General features: G+C 36.9%; 1 protein-coding gene across 1 annotated transcript in view; it reads right to left on the reverse strand.

Moving 5' to 3' along the window:
• Positions 1-20,759, reverse strand: part of CENPK (centromere protein K) — a 210,546-nt gene that overhangs the window by 189,276 nt on the left and 511 nt on the right. The window contains exon 2 of the mRNA XM_053701331.1: positions 473-499. Coding sequence (XP_053557306.1) covers positions 473-499 — 27 coding nt within the window. The remainder of the gene's footprint in view (positions 1-472; positions 500-20,759) is intronic.

The following is a 20,759-nucleotide window of genomic DNA, read 5'->3' on the forward strand; positions in this document are numbered from 1 at the left end:
AACTGACCCTATCTACCCTATGAGTCATAGATGATCTAGCCAACATTATAGAGTTACATTTATGTGAATTGTCAAAACTGTTGGTTTCTAAACCTATGAAATTAGTTTAGTGGAAATAGGCGATCCTTTTCAAACTAGGGATACACATATATGCTGCTCATGATTTGCTTAGCAGCCATGTTCATATATGTTACTGTCTCTCTTTAAAAAGTTTAACCCCTATACAAAGGTTAAATCAATAATTCTATTCAAGCAATTGTGCAATAATAAAATATTCTAGTACTTAAGTGCATTTATTTTTGCTCATCTGTGTTCCATGTGACAAAAAGATCTTGGTGATTAAATTAATATATATTTAAGCAGTGATACAATTATTTACTAATAAAAAGCCTATTTTATTTTCTGTCACAGGTAAATTTGATGGCATTTCATAAAACTCACAGAACCATTAAATAATATGGTGTATACTTACTTCTTTCAGAAGTTCATCCTGCTTCTCCTGCAAAATAAAGGTTACAAAGAGTAAGTTAAACCAAGTTAAAGACCATTAATCAGCCTGTAAACTATAAGCATAATATCATCAATGAAGAAAAGCATTGCTAATGTTCTGCATTAAGTGTTTTATAAGCATTTAATGCGTTAACATTGTTTTTTAGTAAGATTTGAAAGGCTTGGTTTTAACTAGGGATGCACCGATACTAGTATCGGTATTGGTACCGATACCAAGTATTTGCATGAGTACTTGTACTCGTGCAAATGCACCGATACTTAAACCGATACCTCTACTTCCTACCCATATGCTATCTTGTGGCGTTTTTTCAAACTGCATGTTCCCATTTCATTTTAAACTGGAGACTAAACTAAAAATTGTTTACTACTGTTCTGCCAATACAAATTGCTGTTATTTGTATTGTAGGAGAGATCACTGTACCTCGTTCAGACAACTGAGCAGTTAATAAACAGATGTCCAGCTCTGGCTAAAATGGCCTAAAAATATCTTTCTGCACCATGCAGTAGTGTGGAAAGTGAAAGACTGTTCAACTTAGAGTCGAACCTCCTTACAAATGTCAGATTGATGTTATATAACAGCCCTACAACCCAATTGTATCACCCCTTTAAATTTAATATTTTATTGTAATATTTTTTTATTTATAAACATGTTCAGTGAACTTTTTTATTATTTCATGATGTCTTTTGAATTACAGTCCTTTATAATTATAAAGAAGGAATCTTAAATAATTAGTCTGTATTGTGCTTGGTAAACTGTCACATGACATAAAAAAAAAGTATCGGTAATAGGTATCGGCGAGTATTTGAAAACAAGTATCGGTACTTGTACTCAGTCATAAAAAAAAATGGTATCGGTGCAACCCTAGTTTTAACCCCTCTTGATAATTATCATCTAGCCACTTGTCTGTAGCCAGTTAGTGCATGCAAACAACTACAAATTATATTGCGCCAAAAAACAGGTATCAGCTACCCTAAGAGAGGTATATGTCCCACTACATATATAAACAAATGCTGAAAAAAACAAGTATTATTTAGGGAGTGCTAAAAACAGCAATAGCTTGTTAGACCAGAAAGTAAAAATAGAGTTGCTATACAATCAGGGCAATAAAAAAAAGTAGTAGTATATAATCACATAGAAATGTATGAACAATTTGGGAGAGATAGATATATTTTATATATATACAGGGAGTGCAGAAGCTGTATAGGCTCGAAAGCCTACTACCAATTAAGCATATTAGGTGATGTGCATCTCTGTAATGAGAAGGGGTGTGGTCTAATGACATCAACACCCTATATCAGGTGTGCATAATTATTAGGCAACTTCCTTTCCTTTGGCAAAATGGGTCAAAAGAAGGACTTGACAGGCTCAGAAAAGTCAAAAATAGTGAGATATCTTGCAGAGGGATGCAGCACTCTTAAAATTGCAAAGCTTCTGAAGCGTGATCATCGAACAATCAAGCGTTTCATTCAAAATAGTCAACAGGGTCGCAAGAAGCGTGTGGAAAAACCAAGGCGCAAAATAACTGCCCATGAACTGAGAAAAGTCAAGCGTGCAGCTGCCAAGATGCCACTTGCCACCAGTTTGGCCATATTTCAGAGCTGCAACATCACTGGAGTGCCCAAAAGCACAAGGTGTGCAATACTCACAGACATGGCCAAGGTAAGAAAGGCTGAAAGACGACCACCACTGAACAAGACACACAAGCTGAAACGTCAAGACTGGGCCAAGAAATATCTCAAGACTGATTTTTCTAAGGTTTTATGGACTGATGAAATGAGAGTGAGTCTTGATGGGCCAGATGGATGGGCCTGTTGCTGGATTGGTAAAGGGCAGAGAGCTCCAGTCCGACTCAGACGCCAGCAAGGTGGAGGTGGAGTACTGGTTTGGGCTGGTATCATCAAAGATGAGCTTGTGGGGCCTTTTCGGGTTGAGGATGGAGTCAAGCTCAACTCCCAGTCCTACTGCCAGTTTCTGGAAGACACCTTCTTCAAGCAGTGGTACAGGAAGAAGTCTGCATCCTTCAAGAAAAACATGATTTTCATGCAGGACAATGCTCCATCACACGCGTCCAAGTACTCCACAGCGTGGCTGGCAAGAAAGGGTATAAAAGAAGAAAATCTAATGACATGGCCTCCTTGTTCACCTGATCTGAACCCCATTGAGAACCTGTGGTCCATCATCAAATGTGAGATTTACAAGGAGGGAAAACAGTACACCTCTCTGAACAGTGTCTGGGAGGCTGTGGTTGCTGCTGCATGCAATGTTGATGGTGAACTAAAAACTACTTCCAAAACTATTCAGCTTGCCTAATAATTCTGCACTCCCTGTATATATATATATATATATATATATATATATATATATATATATATATATATATATATATATATATATATATATATATATATATATATATATATATAAAATATAACTAGTCCAAAAGGATTACATACACATCCATACTTACACTAAGAGGGAAGTCTGCATAAAGGTCAAATCAAATGCAAAAAGTAAAGTACAATAAAAACACAATGGAATATAATCCCACAAAAAGTACAATGTGCAAATGATTCTTTGAAATATGAAAGTCAATATGGAAGTAAGATAGTATTACTGTAGGTAGAAAGTTTTTGGTTGTTTTCTTTGTGTATTAAGTAGTACAAAAAAGGGTAAAGCCTTGACAGGCTAAAGACTAGTGATTTCCTCCCAGCCAGTCGGTATGAGAGACCGGTATGAGAGTATGGTACCAATACTCACTGTTTTGGTTCTCTCTGGATCCATATGTGATGCCTTCCTCCTTGGTGTGCGCTTAGCTCCGCTCTGTGAACCTTTCTTCATGTGATGTGCGGTGCAACAGCCCGCTTTGCTCCGTGGACCTTTTTTCAGGTTGTTTGTATGGTGACCCAAGTAGGGCAATATTGAAGTAGCTCCTTGCAATTTCAGCCGACTAATCACAGTCTTTTTTCAAGCATTTCACTACCTTCGAATATTGAGTTTAAATAGTCGTTATGAATCAATTAGGGCTAATCATTTCAAAAACTGAGTACATAATTAAACAATTTCAGAATGGAAATTGTATCAATGATCAATTCTAAAAATGTTGCATTGGTTACCTGAAATACAAGTGACCTGAAAAAAGGACCAAGGAATAGAGCGAAGTGGGCTGTTGCAACGCACATCACAAGGAGGAAGGTTCACAGAGCGGAGCTATGCGGGCTGTTGCACTGCACATTACAAGGAGGAAGGCATCACATACAGATTCAGAGAAAACCAAAACAGTGAGTATTGGTACCATACTCTGACACAGTCTCTCATACCAACTGGCTGGGAGGAAATCACTAGTCTTGAGTCTGTCAAGGATTTACTCTTCCTTCTACTACTTAAAAGGGACACTGAACCTAAATGTTTTCTTTCATGATTCAGATAGGAGCATAACATTTTAATCAGCTTTCTAATTTACTCATATTATCAATTTTTACTTGTTCTCTTGCTATCTTTATTTTAAAAGCAGGAATGTAAATATTAGCAGCCAGACCATTTTAGAATCAGCACCATGGATAGCGCTTGCTTATTGGAAGCTTACATTTACCCACCAATAAGCAAGCATAACCCAGGTTCTCAACCAAAATTGGGCCGGCTCCTATGCATCACATTCCTGCTTTTTAAATAAAGATAGCAAGCGAACAAAGAAAAAATGATCATAGCAGTAAATTAGAAAGTTGCTTAAAATTATATGCCCTATTTGAATCATGAAATAAATAATTTGGGTTTAGTGTCCCTTTAACCCAAACAAAAACTTTCTAAAAAAAAATGAATACCATCTAACTTCCATATGGACTTCTATATTTGCTTAAAAGAATCATTTGCACATTGTACTTTTTGCGGGATTATATTCCCTATCCCATTGTGTTTTATTGTACTTTACTTTTTGCATTTGACTTAACTTTTATTTAAGTTTTTTTATGTAAGTAGGGATGTGTATGTAATCCTTTCGGATTAGTTAAATTATATATTGTAGACTTTTTTTAAGCCATTTTAGATTGGCCAATCAATATTTACTGTGCTATTTGTATTATATATGTACCCAATAAAATATTTTATTTTTATCCAAAACCCAAATTGTTCATACATTTCTATGTGATTATATACTACTACTTTTATTTTGTATTACCCCGATTGTATAGCAGACTCTATTTTACTTTCTGGTCTAACAAGGTATTGCCGTTTTTAGTGCTTCCTAAATAATATTTGTTTTTTCAGTGTTTTTTGTAGACAATTAGTACCAAGGAAAAAAAATAAAACGATTCTGCAGTTTCATTCACTGCCGAATGCAGAAGATGGCGGATGTTCACGACATTCGGCTCTTTATAAAGCCGGATTTCTCTTGTGAAAGTGCTACACATTAAGATCTGTGCAAATCAAGATCTTAGTTTGTTGCACTTTCACGATAAGAAATCTAGCTCCGAATAGAGCCCAATGCCGAGAGCGGACGCCTTCTTCCACCTTCGGCAGTGAACGAAAAAGCAGAACATACGTCTTGTTTTAAGCTTCTATGTTGTAGTGCCATATAAACTACATAAATACAGCAGGCAAAGGTATCCTCCATAAGATAAAAGGAGTGTTAAAAGACTACAAATTAAAAAAAAAAAAATATGAAAGAAAAGAAAAATTTGTACTTTGGTGGTATTTAGAAAGCTCTCTTTTTTAAACACACATTTTGATCTCTTTAATAATAATAATAATAATAATAATATATACTATGATGGTTTACTGTCCGTTTAAATTATAGAAACTATCCCTTAATTTAGATTAGGGCTGAAAACAATGGTGATGAAAATATGAAGTATTTGCACAAGTTGAGAACTTGAGGTTAAAGAGATACCGAAATGTTTAAAATGCTGTGCTGCGGGGGCGTGTCCGAGCTAAGACGCAAAACAAGAGAGCTCTACTGGATATAAGACTAAAGACTAATCTACTGAATATCTCATTTATAAAATGTCATCCTTCGCAAAAGTTGTATATATCTATTGAATAGTGTTGCTAGAAAACGGCAATACCGAATATTGATGCGCTATTTTACTCTGAAGATCCAAATCAGACCGACAGAGCTTGACGGCCGCAGCCTCACAGCAGTCACTATCTAACCCCCCCCCCGGTTTGCAAGGAAACCGAGCAAAGCTTGCAGTAAGTTATATATAATATTGACTGGACTTCTATATACCTAAAGTTAGTGAAGCACCTTTAAAGCCATCAGCGTACTTCAAAGTAACCCATAATGAAGATTGCCGCTACTTCTTTGTTGCAACTGTTAGCAAACAAGCTGGAGACGCATTTTGATTCCCTTGTGAGAACCATGAAAGGTGAGCATAGCGATATACCAGAAGAAGAAGCAGCCTCTATCCTAACACAAACTTCCCCTAGATCACAGAAAGGAAAAGAGCAAGACAGACCCTCTGTTACTGTTTTTGAGGAGCAAGTTGCACTGGACGGGCAGCGTGTCAATCTCGTAGCATCAGTCCTGGTGGAGACATATGCAGGAAACCTTTCAATGATAAGTGATCACTTTAATTATATGGCGGACTCTGAGAAACTGACCCTCGGTTCCCTAGTGATGCGGCCGATCGCTGGAGGACACCAAGCTCAGACTGAATGTGAGTTACAACATATAACTAACGCACTAACAGACAAAGCTCCTGCTGCATCCGTCTCTTGCCCAGACTTCCCGGGCGGTAGCGTGTATAACGGAGAAGCAAGCTTAACTTTACACCAAGCAACCATTAGGAAACGACTACACCCCTGTATTAAAAACTGACTACAGCTGCCTGAAAACTCAGCTTTTTCCAAGAGGAACCATGCCCTCCGTAGCCGTAGAACCTGGCTTAACACTCCTATCTTGCGGAATAGAGTAGTAGAAAAGACTGCCCTCTGTAAATGAAACGGAGAACTCCCTCTTTACTTTGGACTGATGCACCATATGAATATTTATATTAATGAAGTTCAATGCATTTCCTCAGATGGAGTAATCAGACTGAACACTTTAGCTTCTTTCACTCAGGAAATACTTAACATGTTTGTGTTGTGTTATATTCTATGTCTAGCTTTGGTAGCAAGATGATAGTGCATGATCATTTTTATTTTTTTTGTCTTCTGATGTTGGGTAATTAAAATGCTTATCTCATGTTTATATCCCCTTTCCAAGTCAAAGGATTGCCCATTTAGGCCCTCTGATGGGACCCCTAAAATATTTTCTTATCCTATGCTATATTTTATTCTTAACTTGATACCTCAAATTGCTATAAAGCTACTTACACAAGCAGGTACAGTTTTTCTTGTTGCCTTAACTTAACTAATATAACCGGGTCCTCCTCAATCCTGTTGTTTTCACTACTAAGCTCCTATGTTAGTTCAAAAAGATATTTACAAGTTTGCATTAGCATTATACTCATGTTTCTTTATATTTGGAATGATCAATGTTGGTATATACTTTTATACAATGAGAGCCTTTTATGTTTTGTATTAGCATTTAGACAACACGGGCCTGTACCATGGACTGAGAACCGTACAGACTTTTGTTACTAGCTGTCTGTATAACTAGCTATAGCAAGGGGATTCAAATTATTACATATTAAAAATGTATATAGATATAAATGCTTGGAATACTTTTAAACTCATTCATTAGCAATTAATACCTCCCCAACCCACCTTTACAGCCTTAAGACTGTTTGCAGTATTCAATTACAATCCCTGTATGATCATGTGATACTTAAATTGCAACAACTCTGCACACGAACACTGTCCTCCATTTTACCTAATACCTACACTCAATATATATCCCCCATTTTGACCACAAACCACACATAGTGTTCCCATTTCCCCCAAACTATACTCCCATACTCTAAATAGTCACCTACTGCTTAAAGGGCCATAATACCCAAATGTTTAAACACTTGAAAGTGATGCAGCATAGCTGTAAAAAGCTGTCTAGAAAATATCACCTGAACAACTCTATGTAAAAAAGAAAGATATTTTACCTCAAATGTTCCTCAGTAGCCACCTCCCATTGTAAAGGATTTCCAAGCAGCATTTTAGTGTGTCTGTCCTAGGACAGCAGAAGGGATGAGCATTGTGCACTCTCATTTTATTTCACCAATCAGGTAAAGGAAGCTTACTATGAAATCTCATGAGAGTTAAATCAAATCTCATGAGATCACAGTAAAAGAGTTCATGACCTCAGCACTGCTGATGCTGATTGGCTGCTGTTCATTTCTTCATTTTTTTTTATTTTTTTACCTGCAGCTGGGAGCAGCCGAGTATAACTTTTTACACAGAACTTACTCTGCTGAGCTGAGGAGATTGTGAGGTAAAATATCTTCCTTTTTTACATAGAGATGCTCAGGTGATATTTTCCTGTCAGCTTTTTACAGTTATACTGCATCAGTTTCAAGTGATTTAGCATACGAGTATTATGTCCCTTTAACATAAAATCAGAGCACCCTATTATGCAACTTTACACTCCATAAACTTATATCTTTTTCCCACTTCAATTTTAAGAGACGGCATAGACCTTCCCCCTACTTTGGAAGTACAAATTCATGTGATCTATGCTCACTCACAAGACATACGTTTTTACCCTAGTCTATAACGATCAATATGCTATCTCTCACTCTTTTCATCATTAGATATCAGATGCTAATTAATCCCTTCCCCCAGCTCTTGCCTGCTGACTTACCCTAACTCCAGTTTTACATGAGCACATAAACTCAATTCACATGCAGGTGTGTCCATTAATTAACTAACTTTTCACCTCCCACTCGTTAAGTGTACTCTCTCCTTCCATTTTACACTCCTTGAGTTCCCAATTTAAAGCACTTTTCCCTAGTGGGCCCCTTAAACATGCATACCTGCACAATATTTCTATTCATTAAACTAAACTATTTCATTTATAAAAAAAAATAAAGAGGTCTAATTTTTCTTGATCAGGAACCTTTATTTACAGTACCTATCCTTGTTTCAGCACATAATGTATATCCCATCCTAATACGACTGATTGTCTTACTGTATGCTCCTCTTGGATTACCTGTATAATTTATCTGGATATACTCTCCTTGTATCATCCCTATAGACATACAATTTTCTTCCTGTGATTGTGTATTATATAATCTAGCATGTATCTAATTTCCTCAATAAAAAAATTTAAAACACAAAAAAAAAATAATAATAATATGATGTTGTGCTGCTATATGCACTCACCAAGCTATTGAAGAGACACTGAACCCAAATTTTTTCTTTTGTGATTCAGATAGAGCATGAAATTATAAGCATCTTTCTAATTTACTCCTATTATTAAATTTTCTTCATTCTCTTGGTATCTTTATATGAAATGCAAGAATGTAAGTTTAGATGCCGGCCCATTTTTGGTGAACAACCTGGGTTGTCCTTGCTGACTGGTGGACAAAATTCATCCACCAATAAAAAAGTGATGTCCAGAGTCCTGAACCTAAAAAAAAAAAGCTTAGATGCCTTCTTTTTCAAATAAAGATAGCAAGAGAACGAAGAAAAAGTGATAATAGGAGTAAATTAGAATGTTGCTTAAAATTGCATGCTCTATCTGAATCACGAAAGAAAAAATTTGGGTTCAGTGTCCCTTTAAAGGTTTTGAACATGTCATACATTGTTGAGCATTATAGGTCAGCAGAGTTTGCAACAATGTATAACATGATTACATATATTGTTGCAAACACTGCTGCCACATAGTGCTCAAGACAAGCTCCTGAGTTTTACTAGGTATGCTTTTTGACAAGGATAATAAAAGAAAGTACATTTTATAATAGAAGAGAAAGATGTTAAAATGTCATGCTCTACCAAAATCATAAAAGTTTAATTTTGGCTTGCGTAATCCTTTTAACCCATGTAAGTACACAAAGGATCAGTATGTAACTTTTTATTTTTTAAATATATTTAAAAAAAAAAAAAAAGAAAAAAAAAAAAAAAGAGGATTATATGAACAACTGGAAATTGAAGAAATAACCTAAGGCATCATGTGATAAATTAAATAAAAAGTTACCTATTTTTCGTTATGGAAATAAGTAGGTTAAATTGGCTTTTCGGTTCAAACTAAGTACATATTGGTGTTTTTAATTCATCTAACCCAAAGCTTTCCAAACTTTTAATGCTGGTGACTCACTTTTTAGACCTACATCATTTTGTGACACAGTAATTCAGTTGTACTGGCAAACAGGAGGTTAAAACGAACTTGTTTTAAGAGATACGGACACATACATAAAGTATATAATAACAAAATGTATTTACAAGTAACAGTAGGTATGTGCAAGAATTAAAAAAAGTTTAATACCACCAATAGCAACTTACTATTTTAATGGAATGTATGAGGTTGATGGGATGAACACAGTTTCTGAATATTTTCTGGAATATTAGATAAGGACACTCGCATAAGCCGCCAATAGTAATAGTTTTAGTTCCCGCCTAGCTGCGCCAATTGGTTAAGATAATCTGTGACCCACTAGGTATCAATCATGTGAAATGCGGAAAGTTGGAAACTCCCAAAAAATTTAAATAAAAAAAAAAATTGTGCTGAAGCAGGGACATACCTACAAACTGCTGCCGACACACTAGTGTGTCACGACACACCGTTTGGAAAGCACTGATCTAACCAGTCACACATTTTAGAGAGAAAAAAAAAAAAAAAAAAAAAAAAAAAAAAAGAGTATGGGATAAAGGGGTAGTTTAGAGTCCCAAATTCGGAAGGTACCATATCCCGGTGGGGGGAAGGATCATGGATAGATTCCCAGCGGTGGTTGCAGCACCCAGGAACGAAATTGGAACAGAGTGATCAACTCCACATTTACGTAAACATGTTACCTTTTATCCCACCGTGGGTGGGGGGGGGGGCATGGTTAGGTTCCCAGCGGCAGTTGCAGTGCCCTGGAACGATATTGGAACAGAGCGTTGTGGATATTGGAACAGTAAAAAGGTAACATGTTTAGGTAAATGTGGAGTTGATCGCTCTGTTCCAATGTCATTCCCAGGTGCGGCAACCGCCGATGGGAACCTAACTGTTCCAATCCACCACCAACCCCCCTCATGGCAGGATGTGGTACCTTCTGAATTTGGGACGCTAAACTACCCCTTTACCGAGTATGGAGGTGTCAAACTCTCAAGAAATACTGGAGACTATAATTTGCATCCCATGACATGCCAACCCTGGGCTAGTTTCCATTAAGTTTGTAACATTTGGAAACTGGTAGTAACATAAAAATTCTCCCTAGAGTTTAATGGAGATAAAATGTTTTTACCAACTGAATGGAAACTACCCCCCTGTCTTTTGCTATTGCAGTTACTTGTCTATTCTAGTAGACAATCTAATTATTGCCCACCCCACCCCCTAGAATACTAGAATACTTTGCATGACTTGATAATGTCATACACGATATTTCCTGCTCTAGGATAGCAAGGAACTGACCCTAAAAAAGCATGGGAATGATCTAGAAAGCTGGTTGAGAAGTCAACAAACTTCAGAACATTTTCAATTATATTCTCTGAATTTGCTGACATATTACAGTCAATTGAAAAAAATTTAAAAAAATGTGTTCAGTTCACAAATCATGCAGGACCAAGTTGAAATTTAGTTTAACCCCTTAATGACCACAGCACTTCCATCCAGGCAGCCTGATGAAACAGCATTGTAGCCAAGAAACGCGTTGCTGTTGGTTTTAATCTGTAATAAACTACGATTTTATGTTTACCTTACGTGCTCCTGATTTCTGAGTGTCCATCTACCCTCCTATTGACCGCTAACAAGAAGAGTTCTGTTTATATCCTTTGTGACTTCGGACGCCGTAAGCCACAGATGATTCCAAGGAGTTTCTACAGCACGATATCGCCCGCAGCGGATTGGAGGTCCTGTGGTGACGTGTATCTGCCTGGGGGTGTCTGTCAGGCGACTCTCAACAGTCCCGACTTGCTGTATAAGGCACGCTGATTGTGCCGCTTCTTATGTGAGTATTCACTCTCATCCAGGGGGGGCTCATATCTACACTCTTCTCCCTTGTCCAAACGATACTGTTTTATGTTTTTGGCGCCTCTCTTCTTCCATTTTTTCATGCAGTCAGGATTCCATCGGGATTTCCTTTGGGGAGTGCAGCCATAGATTCAAGCATACCGGAACGGACCGATCATACACCAGCGCACCTCTCGAGGATTGTGGATTCTCTTTTTGTTTCATGAACCTTAGAAAATGCATCTTTTTTTTTTTTTTTAAATAATTTTTATTGAGGGTTTTTCATAATGACAACAAAGGACTATGGCATATACATATTTCAACATTTAGCAATGATTGTCGTAATAACAATATAACAGTCTAAATAAAAATAAATATACATATAATGGATGCCAAAATACATCTGAAAACCTCATTTTATGTTTTTATATGATAATGTGGGTAGCTATTATTCCAGGTCATAATGTTAAAGAAGGTACTCTGAAAGAGCACTGTAGCTACCAGATAGACCCATTTTATTCTGGGCTAATTTGTCATATGCTTGAATGCTTCTTATTGTTAAAGTTCGGGTCATAGTATCAAGAGCTGTATAAAAGAACAAGGGGGGAATTAGGGAATTGTCAGCGGGTAAGCACCGCTTATACAAATAATTTTTCTATATAACAATATTATAGCATATTTAATTAATTTGATGGAAATAATAATAATAGCAATATAAATAGCTATGGTCAACTCCAGTGGGGGGGCGGGAGACCATAGGAATGTTAATGGGCCGGGTCACTTAATTATCGTTATATAACGTGTGGCGTGTAACACTGGACTACAAGGGAGTTAAATGTAATTTGTAATGGGTATCAAGAAAGGGTAGGTATAGCTCCAGTCTGCTTAGGGTGAGATCTATGTTTCATCATTGGAGCATTTATGCAGTATCTCCCCTCAGGGATATTGTCACCACTGGACAGAGACGGTTAGGGGATATTGGATATGACCCGCTCTCAGATAAAGAGCGGGAAAGGGTGAGGGGAGATACAGTCTGTAAAGAAATATCATGGGAGCTAGCAGCTCTATAAAAAGAGGAGGCCCGGGAATATTTAGAATGGATAAAAAGTAAAAATATATTGGGAATAGGGCAATGCCCTATTTCCTGAGTTTTAGTCAATGTCTGAATATCTCTGTACTATTAACAAGGCGTCATACAAAACAGGGCCAGCAAACACAGTCCTGAGTGAACAGCCTGTCTGTAGACATATCTATGTCGTGTGATTACAACCTATTTGTATAAAACTTTATGTAAAACTAACATTTAACTTAAAGAAATTTGGTATAAGTTAGTATCTAGTATTTTCATTGCAAGGAATTAATAAACTTAACTGAGCAGTTACTCCACAAATATATCGATGTTATATAATTTCAGCATATTTGCATGAGGTTTTATATGAAATTAACATCGAAAACTAGGGTTCCCATCATCTAGACATGCTCTGGTAGCTTAACTCAGAGAACAGGCCAAGTGGCGTGTGAACTCCCTATTTGAAACATCTGAAGAGAGCGCTAGTAAAGATATATAGGTTATTGCAGGTGTAAGATGTTTTACAGTAAATACAAAACATTTGTAGCTTCAAAAACCCCTTCTGGAGCCTAAGACAGTCCTCCTGTTCACCTATTTTGAAGCTGCCTATATTGGGTAATAACATAGCAAATACTTCCCTATCTTTCAATAAAGCTTAACATTTTAGGCAATGCATCGCCATAGGAACAGGGATATGTTTGTAATGCTAACTACGTACTAAGTGTATAGCATGAGTAAGCTATGACCATTATTTATAATCAGATAACTTAGAAGTTAACTATGACGTGTTACAATTAAACGTTGCAGAAGAATATGAAAACTAGACCATAGTGAGCAATTTTATAAGGTTCTGAGGTATATGGCCTCTATTTGAGTGCAATATATCTTTTTCTCATAGGTATAACAATGATATTCATGTACTAAACTAATACAGAACTGAAATCTATATCTTATGGTTGAATAATTTACCCTCAGGTATCTAGGTCTTCATTTAGAGAGCCGTGCTATTCAAAATAGGGCCTTGTAACAGCATAACTATTTGAGGGCTAAAAAATATGTAGATGTTCCAAAGCTAACATGAAACTAAATAACATGTCCCTTAGCTGCTCAGGTGCTCAGATTAACATATGAGTGTACATAAAATTTGTAAAGAAGTGTGCAGTAAAATGTGGAAGGGCTCAACCTTCTGTGTCTCAGAACTGCAATATATATTCCATCTAACTTATGCATTTGAACATAACATTTAGAACATTTTAATGGCATAGAACATGAGAAGAAAATAAAATAGTGTCAATTTGGCTAAACATTAGAATAATAGAGCCCCATAGTAGGACCAATTACTCAGCGTAAGTTCAGCCTGTTAGAATTACCAGACCGGAATTATGTACAGTAATGACGTGATAGATACCATTTACAGTTATGTAAGCATTGTATGAATAGTTGATTTAGCTAGTAATCAACAGCATCTACATATTTGCCCATATATGGGTGGAAATTGGAGTCAGTAATACTGGCAGTTCAACTAACTACCTGAGGGAGATCAAACATAGTATCTGATCCCTTAGCCTACATCGCTGCTAGATAACTCAGTTTACCTATGTGTGCTACGTAGGCTTATTATTATATTAATTCTGACAGGAAATGAAAACGGTAAAGAACTTTTTAAGCTAAAAAAATAAAGTCAGCATAACATGCCCAACAAACTGCGTGTCTGTAGTTAAGCGAGTCCTTCATCCGACCCCAGTAACAGACAGGCCTAAAGAGGGTACAGGGAATTGGAGCATCTGTAAGCACAGGGGACACATCTCTGACTCTCCATGCATGGTATCTTGTAGAAGAGGTCAGTCCCGCAAAGACCCGCTATACAAATGTGCTTTCTTTGAATCAAAAAAGAAAAAAACTTAGTCCATGAGTCAAGCCTGTGGATTAGTAGTGCGATATGAGACATGGGCTACTAGGCAGCTATCCAATTCCTCTTCTAGAAGCGGTGATTGCATTGCGGCTGAGGCCCTGTCTAGAGACTGAGCTAAGCTCTATGTGGATCTGCTTCTCTCTAAGTAGTTCCTTAGGATTTACCTCTCGAGCGGTCACCTCCGAACCTCCGGTTCCCTCTGAGGACAATGTCCTTGTCTTGGCGGGTGATCGTTCGCCACACTTGTATGCGCTATCTCCTTTCAAGATATCCAGCACTGCCGGTGGCGCAGCTCTCTCCCACTTATGGCGAGGTCGTGAGCGGACTGCTGATCCAAGTGTAGTTAGAGTTCTCCACTCAAGCTTCTTTGCCTTGTCAGTCATCTTTGCCACGTTGAGGATAGGGAGTTGGGTCCGGTATCTAACAGGTGTAGCTGAGGCATCCAGGCTGTCAGTGGCGGATCCCGGCCCTGCTCCGCCATCTTGTATGTCATGTGAGGTGGAGACATGTTGGAGTAATTGTGCCATCAGTAAGCTCAGCTCGGAATAGCTGTCTTCCAGAATCTCACAAACGTTCTCCTCAAACCTGTGTAGTGCCGCATCTATAGCCATGATGTAGCAAGGGGAATAGATGGTATCCGCTTTTCTTATGTCCTAGAGCCTCCTGTGGGTCTCCACCTCTCCAATGGCGGTTTAGCTGCTGCTGCACTAACTCCTGCAGCTTCTCTCTCACCATCAGATAGGACGTAGAATTTATAAGATATCTACTCAGGACAACTTGAGGTGTTTGATTAAGTATAGTATGTTAGAGATTAGTCATTCCAGCCACTTTATTTGAGCCTAAATTAGCTAGCTGAGAGAGAGCTCTTTTACAAAGCGTCTCTCTTGTTTGGCAGTTGGCTCCGCCCCCGCATCTTTATTTTCTGACGATTAAGTCATGATATGCAGCCAACAATTTTCGGCACTACGTGTATGGAATTTAGAACCAATCCGATTAGCTGTTTATGCATGTCATTATGACACAAAATAGTCCTCATTCGCATGTGCTCAAAATCGGTTGAAATAGCGCATGCACATTTGCAACTATTGAAGCCGAAATTACCAGCATATAGATTTGAATAACGCATGCGCATTTGAGACCGAAATCTATGCAATCAGATCTCCGGTCTTTCTACGTAGAATCATAATACTATTAGCCTGCATGTCCTTATCCGCAATGAATCTCTTGCAGGGAGTGACGTTTGGCAATCTTGCGCACGCGCAGTGAGAATTTTAGGCACCATATTTCAACTGAATGTTTGGTAGGTTTAGACTGTCTAGCTGGTGGGGAATCTAGCACACCTGAAGTAAACTTTATCCCAAAGTTTAAAGAGTTATAGTTAGTTGTAGTAGGTGGCGCAAAACAAGTTGCTATTCCCAATGTGTCTTACTGTAAATATGTGTGATAATATGTGGGCTCAATATATGTTAATGTTTTGATGAGTCCTAATTTTATATTCTCTTTTGGAAAAAATGGATGTCGAAACTATTTAAGAAATAAATATGATCCTTTTATTTGATTATGGTAAATTTACCCAATAGTAGTGATGCTAAAAGTACAGTTAAACAAAAATTATTACAATTCCTTCAAAGTTTAAAAAATGACACCGGTGTCTCTATGTATAAAAATGTACATAATATATAAAAAATAAATTAAATTAAAATAATAACGTTGAAATCTTATAATTTATACAGTTTTAGGTTTATCACAAGTTGTAATTTCTAACAGAATGTTTGTAGATACAATTTTTATAGTGGATAAAACAATAGTTGCTGTATAGTTCATAGAGGATACTTTGTTTCAAGTTCAGCTATGCAATTGAGTTTGAGATCTTATCTTAGGCAACTATATATCAAATGTAGAGGTATGTTGGTGCGATTTTTATCACACTATAAAATAAGTATACAAATTAGTACCTTGAAGTGTATCTGTTTGATATCACTTTTGTGAGATAATTGCGGTTAAATAAACGCCGCTATGCCAGAAGGATCTTGAAAAAGGCTGTCCAGCCGAAACATGTTGATACCAGAGCACACCTGCACAGGATTTGAGAAGACAAAGTGAATACCAGCTATACCCAGTTGAAATATTCAAGTTCCCACTGAGTGGCATATATTTAACCGCAAAGATCACATTGATAACTAGAAATCCTTTTTCTACTTATCCTACAAACTTTCTACTTATCCCAACAACCACATTTCAGCACCCAGATCGGTCACGGACCGACATCTAAGAAACCTGGGAACAACAGACCGGAAAGGCACGCAAAAATTCCACATCAGGAGGTTATCCAACAACCATACCATCGTGATCGGTCACTGACCGACAGACAAGCCACAGAATAGAAAAACCGGAGATACTTAAAAAACATCAAACGGTTAGCACTTAACCGCAACGAAGATCCCACCAAGAAACCCTTAAGACCGCGATCGGTCACTGACCGACAAAGGATAAGGTAACTGAGCGGCCACGACAACTACCGAAACACTTATATAAAAGTGAATTTTCTCGCAGCAAACAGATAAGCCCACCTAATAAGAGGAAACCAAAGCGGCATTTATTTAACCGCCAGCAGCTCATATAGAACTGCCACCAGCTTGATCTTGAAACTTAATCAAAACACTGGCATAGCGGCGTTTATTTAACCGCAATTATCTCACAAAAGTGATATCAAACAGATACACTTCAAGGTACTAATTTGTATACTTATATTATAGTGTGATAAAAATCGCACCAACATACCTCTACATTTGATATATAGTTGCCTAAGATAAGATCTCAAACTCAATTGCATAGCTGAACTTGAAACAAAGTATCCTATATGAACTATACAGCAACTATTGTTTTATCCACTATAAAATTGTATCTACAAACATTATGTTAGAAATTACAACTTGTGATAAACCCAAAACTGTATAAATTATAAGATTTCAACGTTATTATTTTAATTTAATTTATTTTTTATATATTATGTACATTTTTATACATAGAGACACCGGTGTCATTTTTTAAACTTTGAAGGAATTGTAATAATTTTTGTTTAACTGTACTTTTAGCATCACTACTATTGGGTAAATTTACCATAATCAAATAAAGGATCATATTTATTTCTTAAATAGTTTCGACATCCATTTTTTCCAAAAGAGAATATAAAATTAGGACTCATCAAAACATTAACATATATTGAGCCCACATATTATCACACATATTTACAGTAAGACACATTGGGAATAGCAACTTGTTTTGCGCCACCTACTACAACTAACTATAACCATATTCAAACTGCACTTGTCGGCCAAGATTGGATAGGAGAGAAAGATATCCACTGAGTGGGTTTGGAAAAAATTTAATTTTCGGAATGAATATTACGGCGATACGGTAAAGATCTCCTAATGAGATCCTATTCTTATTTTGGGTAGTTAGTTCGTAAGAAGCATCGTTAAATTTTACTTACAGTGTCCCTTTAATTAAAGAAAAATTACACGAAGCTAATTTGCTTTATTTCAAATCTTTTAATTAAAAGGGACACAAGTCAAAATTAACTTTCATGATTCAGAAAGAGCACACAAATTTAAGATTTTTTCCAATTTACATCCATTATCAAATTTTGCACACTTTTTAAATGCACACGTTTTTTGGCACTAACTCCTACTGAGCATGTGCACAAGCTCACAGGCTATGTGATTGGATGATGTCTGTCACATGATACAGGGGGCCGGAAAATGGAAGATAAAAATAAATGTGCCAGGAAAAAAAAAAAACAATGCTTTTGTGAAATTCAGAGTATGTGTTATTGCATTGTCTTTTATTACGCACTTGTTAATAATGCAATTCTACTGTATTAAGTGGTCCTTTAATGAACAGGAAATTATTACAATACTGCATAGCTGTTGTGATTAATGTGTGTCCCTTTATGTTATGATATTTTTGCATTTAAAGGGACATAATACCCATATGCTAATTTACTTGAAAGTGATGCAGCATAACTGTAAAAAGCGGACAGGAAAATATCCACTGAACATCTCTATATAAAAAAGGAAGATATTTTACCTCAACATTTCTTAAAGGGACAGTCAAGTATAAATTAAACTTTCATTATTCAGATAGGACTTGTAATTTTAATTGACTTTCCAATTTACTTTTATCATCAAATTTGCTTTTTTCTCTTGGTATTCTTAGTTTAAACTAAACATAGGTAGGCTCATATGCTAATTTCTAAGCCTTTGAGAGCTGCCTCTTATCACACGCTTTTTAAATCTCTTTTCAACACAAAGAGACAGAAAGTACATGTGGGCTATATAGATAACACTGTGTTCAGGCACAGAAAGTTATTTAAGATCTGGCATAATACAATGCTAAATTTAAGACAATATATAATAAACAGTCACAGTCATGTGATCAGGGGGCTGGAAGAAGGTTCCTAGATACAAGGTAATCACAAAGGTAAAAAGTGCATTAATATAACTGTGTTGGTTATGCAAAACTGGGGAATGAGTAATAAAGGGATTATCTATCTTTTAAAACAATAACAATTCTATGGTTGACTGTCCCTTTAATCTTACAAGAGTAAGTGCTCTGGTAACAGTTATACTTCAGCTACTGTCCAGCTGCAAGTTGAGACAAAAAACAAACAATAGCTATGCTTTGCTGTGATATCATGATATTTCATAATAAACTTCCTTAAACTGAATCAGGAAATAACATGACTGGGGCTGCACGTGCCAGATGTACACTGCCTTCAAAGTCCTGGGACTAGTATCCCGATTAGCTGCTTAAAATCTCATTATAGTGGGGTGTGAATAATTTGGGAATTTTGAGGTAAATATCTTCCTTTTTTACATAGAGATGTTCAGGTGATATTTCATAGTTAACTTTTTACAGCTATGCTGCATCACTTTCAAGTGCTTCAACATTTGGGTATTATGTCCCTTAAAGCGAGGGTTGCCAGGTGTCCGGTATTAGACCGGACAGTCCGGTAATGTGTATGGAGGAAAACCGGACATTTCTTCTGCTTTTTTTTTTTATCAGTGGCAGTTGGGCAGGTGGTGTGCCGCACCGTGTACTGGTGCAGGCTGCAGTAGGCAGGCGCGGTAGCAACTAAGTGAGGTTAGATTATCTGAGCCAGAGGTAAGTGTATATCTTGCAACTAGCAAGCATTACAGCATCATCAGTGGCTGACTGGCTGTGGGTCAGGAGGTGTGCCGTGGTGCCGGCTGGGGTCAGTATGGTAGCAAGCGTTACAGCGTGTGAGTGACACCCACATACAAGTCACGTTCTCTAATGACTCACGCAGCGCACATACTTGAGTCATTTTGAGGGAGAGGCTGAGCCGTGACTGAGACTCAGTGTGTAACTCAGACTGTCTGAGAGTAAGACTGTCAAAGTACCAACCCCTACCAGCAAGCAGCAAAGCAAGTCAGTGGGTAATTATGTGGCTCAGTGAGAGAGAGCAAGCTGCTGTCTGCCAGTGACCGTGAGATATTTAAGAACTTTAACTGTCTACAATCAAGTCAGATTTTGGAAACCGCTCTCATGACCTTATCACCATGAGGTATGTGTTTGTAGAACACTAACAACAACTTTATATATATATATATATATATATATATATATATATATATATATTTATATTGTGTGTGTACATACACAAACTCCTTTTTATATTGTTATATATTAATAATAATATATTAATAATTTATCACCCACAAAAAAATAAAATCTCTCTCTCTCTATGTGTATATGCACACACACTCTGCCACAAGACCCTACTGCGCTTTAAAGGGACATTAAACACTAAATACATGCTAGATAGAATGATACATTCAAAGAAAAGATTAGTCCATGAGTAACATGTAGATGTATTTTTTAAAGTTTCATTAAAAAGTGACAAAATAAGTGTAAAGTTTTAGTGTCTATAAAACACTGGGAGCTGCCATGTTGTAACTTGTGTTACCTTCTCTGCTGTGGCTAATTAGAGGCAGTTATAAATAGGTCACTAGAGTGTGCAGCCAATGGCTGTGTGGTATATAACAGTGTTCTACACTTCCATTTCTAACAGGAACTGAAAAGCTTACAATTTCAGAATGGAATTACAGGCAAAGAGGACAAAATAAATAATAAAAGTATATTGCAGAGCTGTTATATATATATACAATTTATCATTTTATATTACCATATCAAAGTGTTTAATGTCCCTTTAATCCGTGTCCCC

This window comes from Bombina bombina, chromosome 2 (assembly GCF_027579735.1).
Source record: "Bombina bombina isolate aBomBom1 chromosome 2, aBomBom1.pri, whole genome shotgun sequence".
In the NCBI taxonomy this organism is placed as follows: Eukaryota; Metazoa; Chordata; class Amphibia; order Anura; family Bombinatoridae; genus Bombina; species Bombina bombina.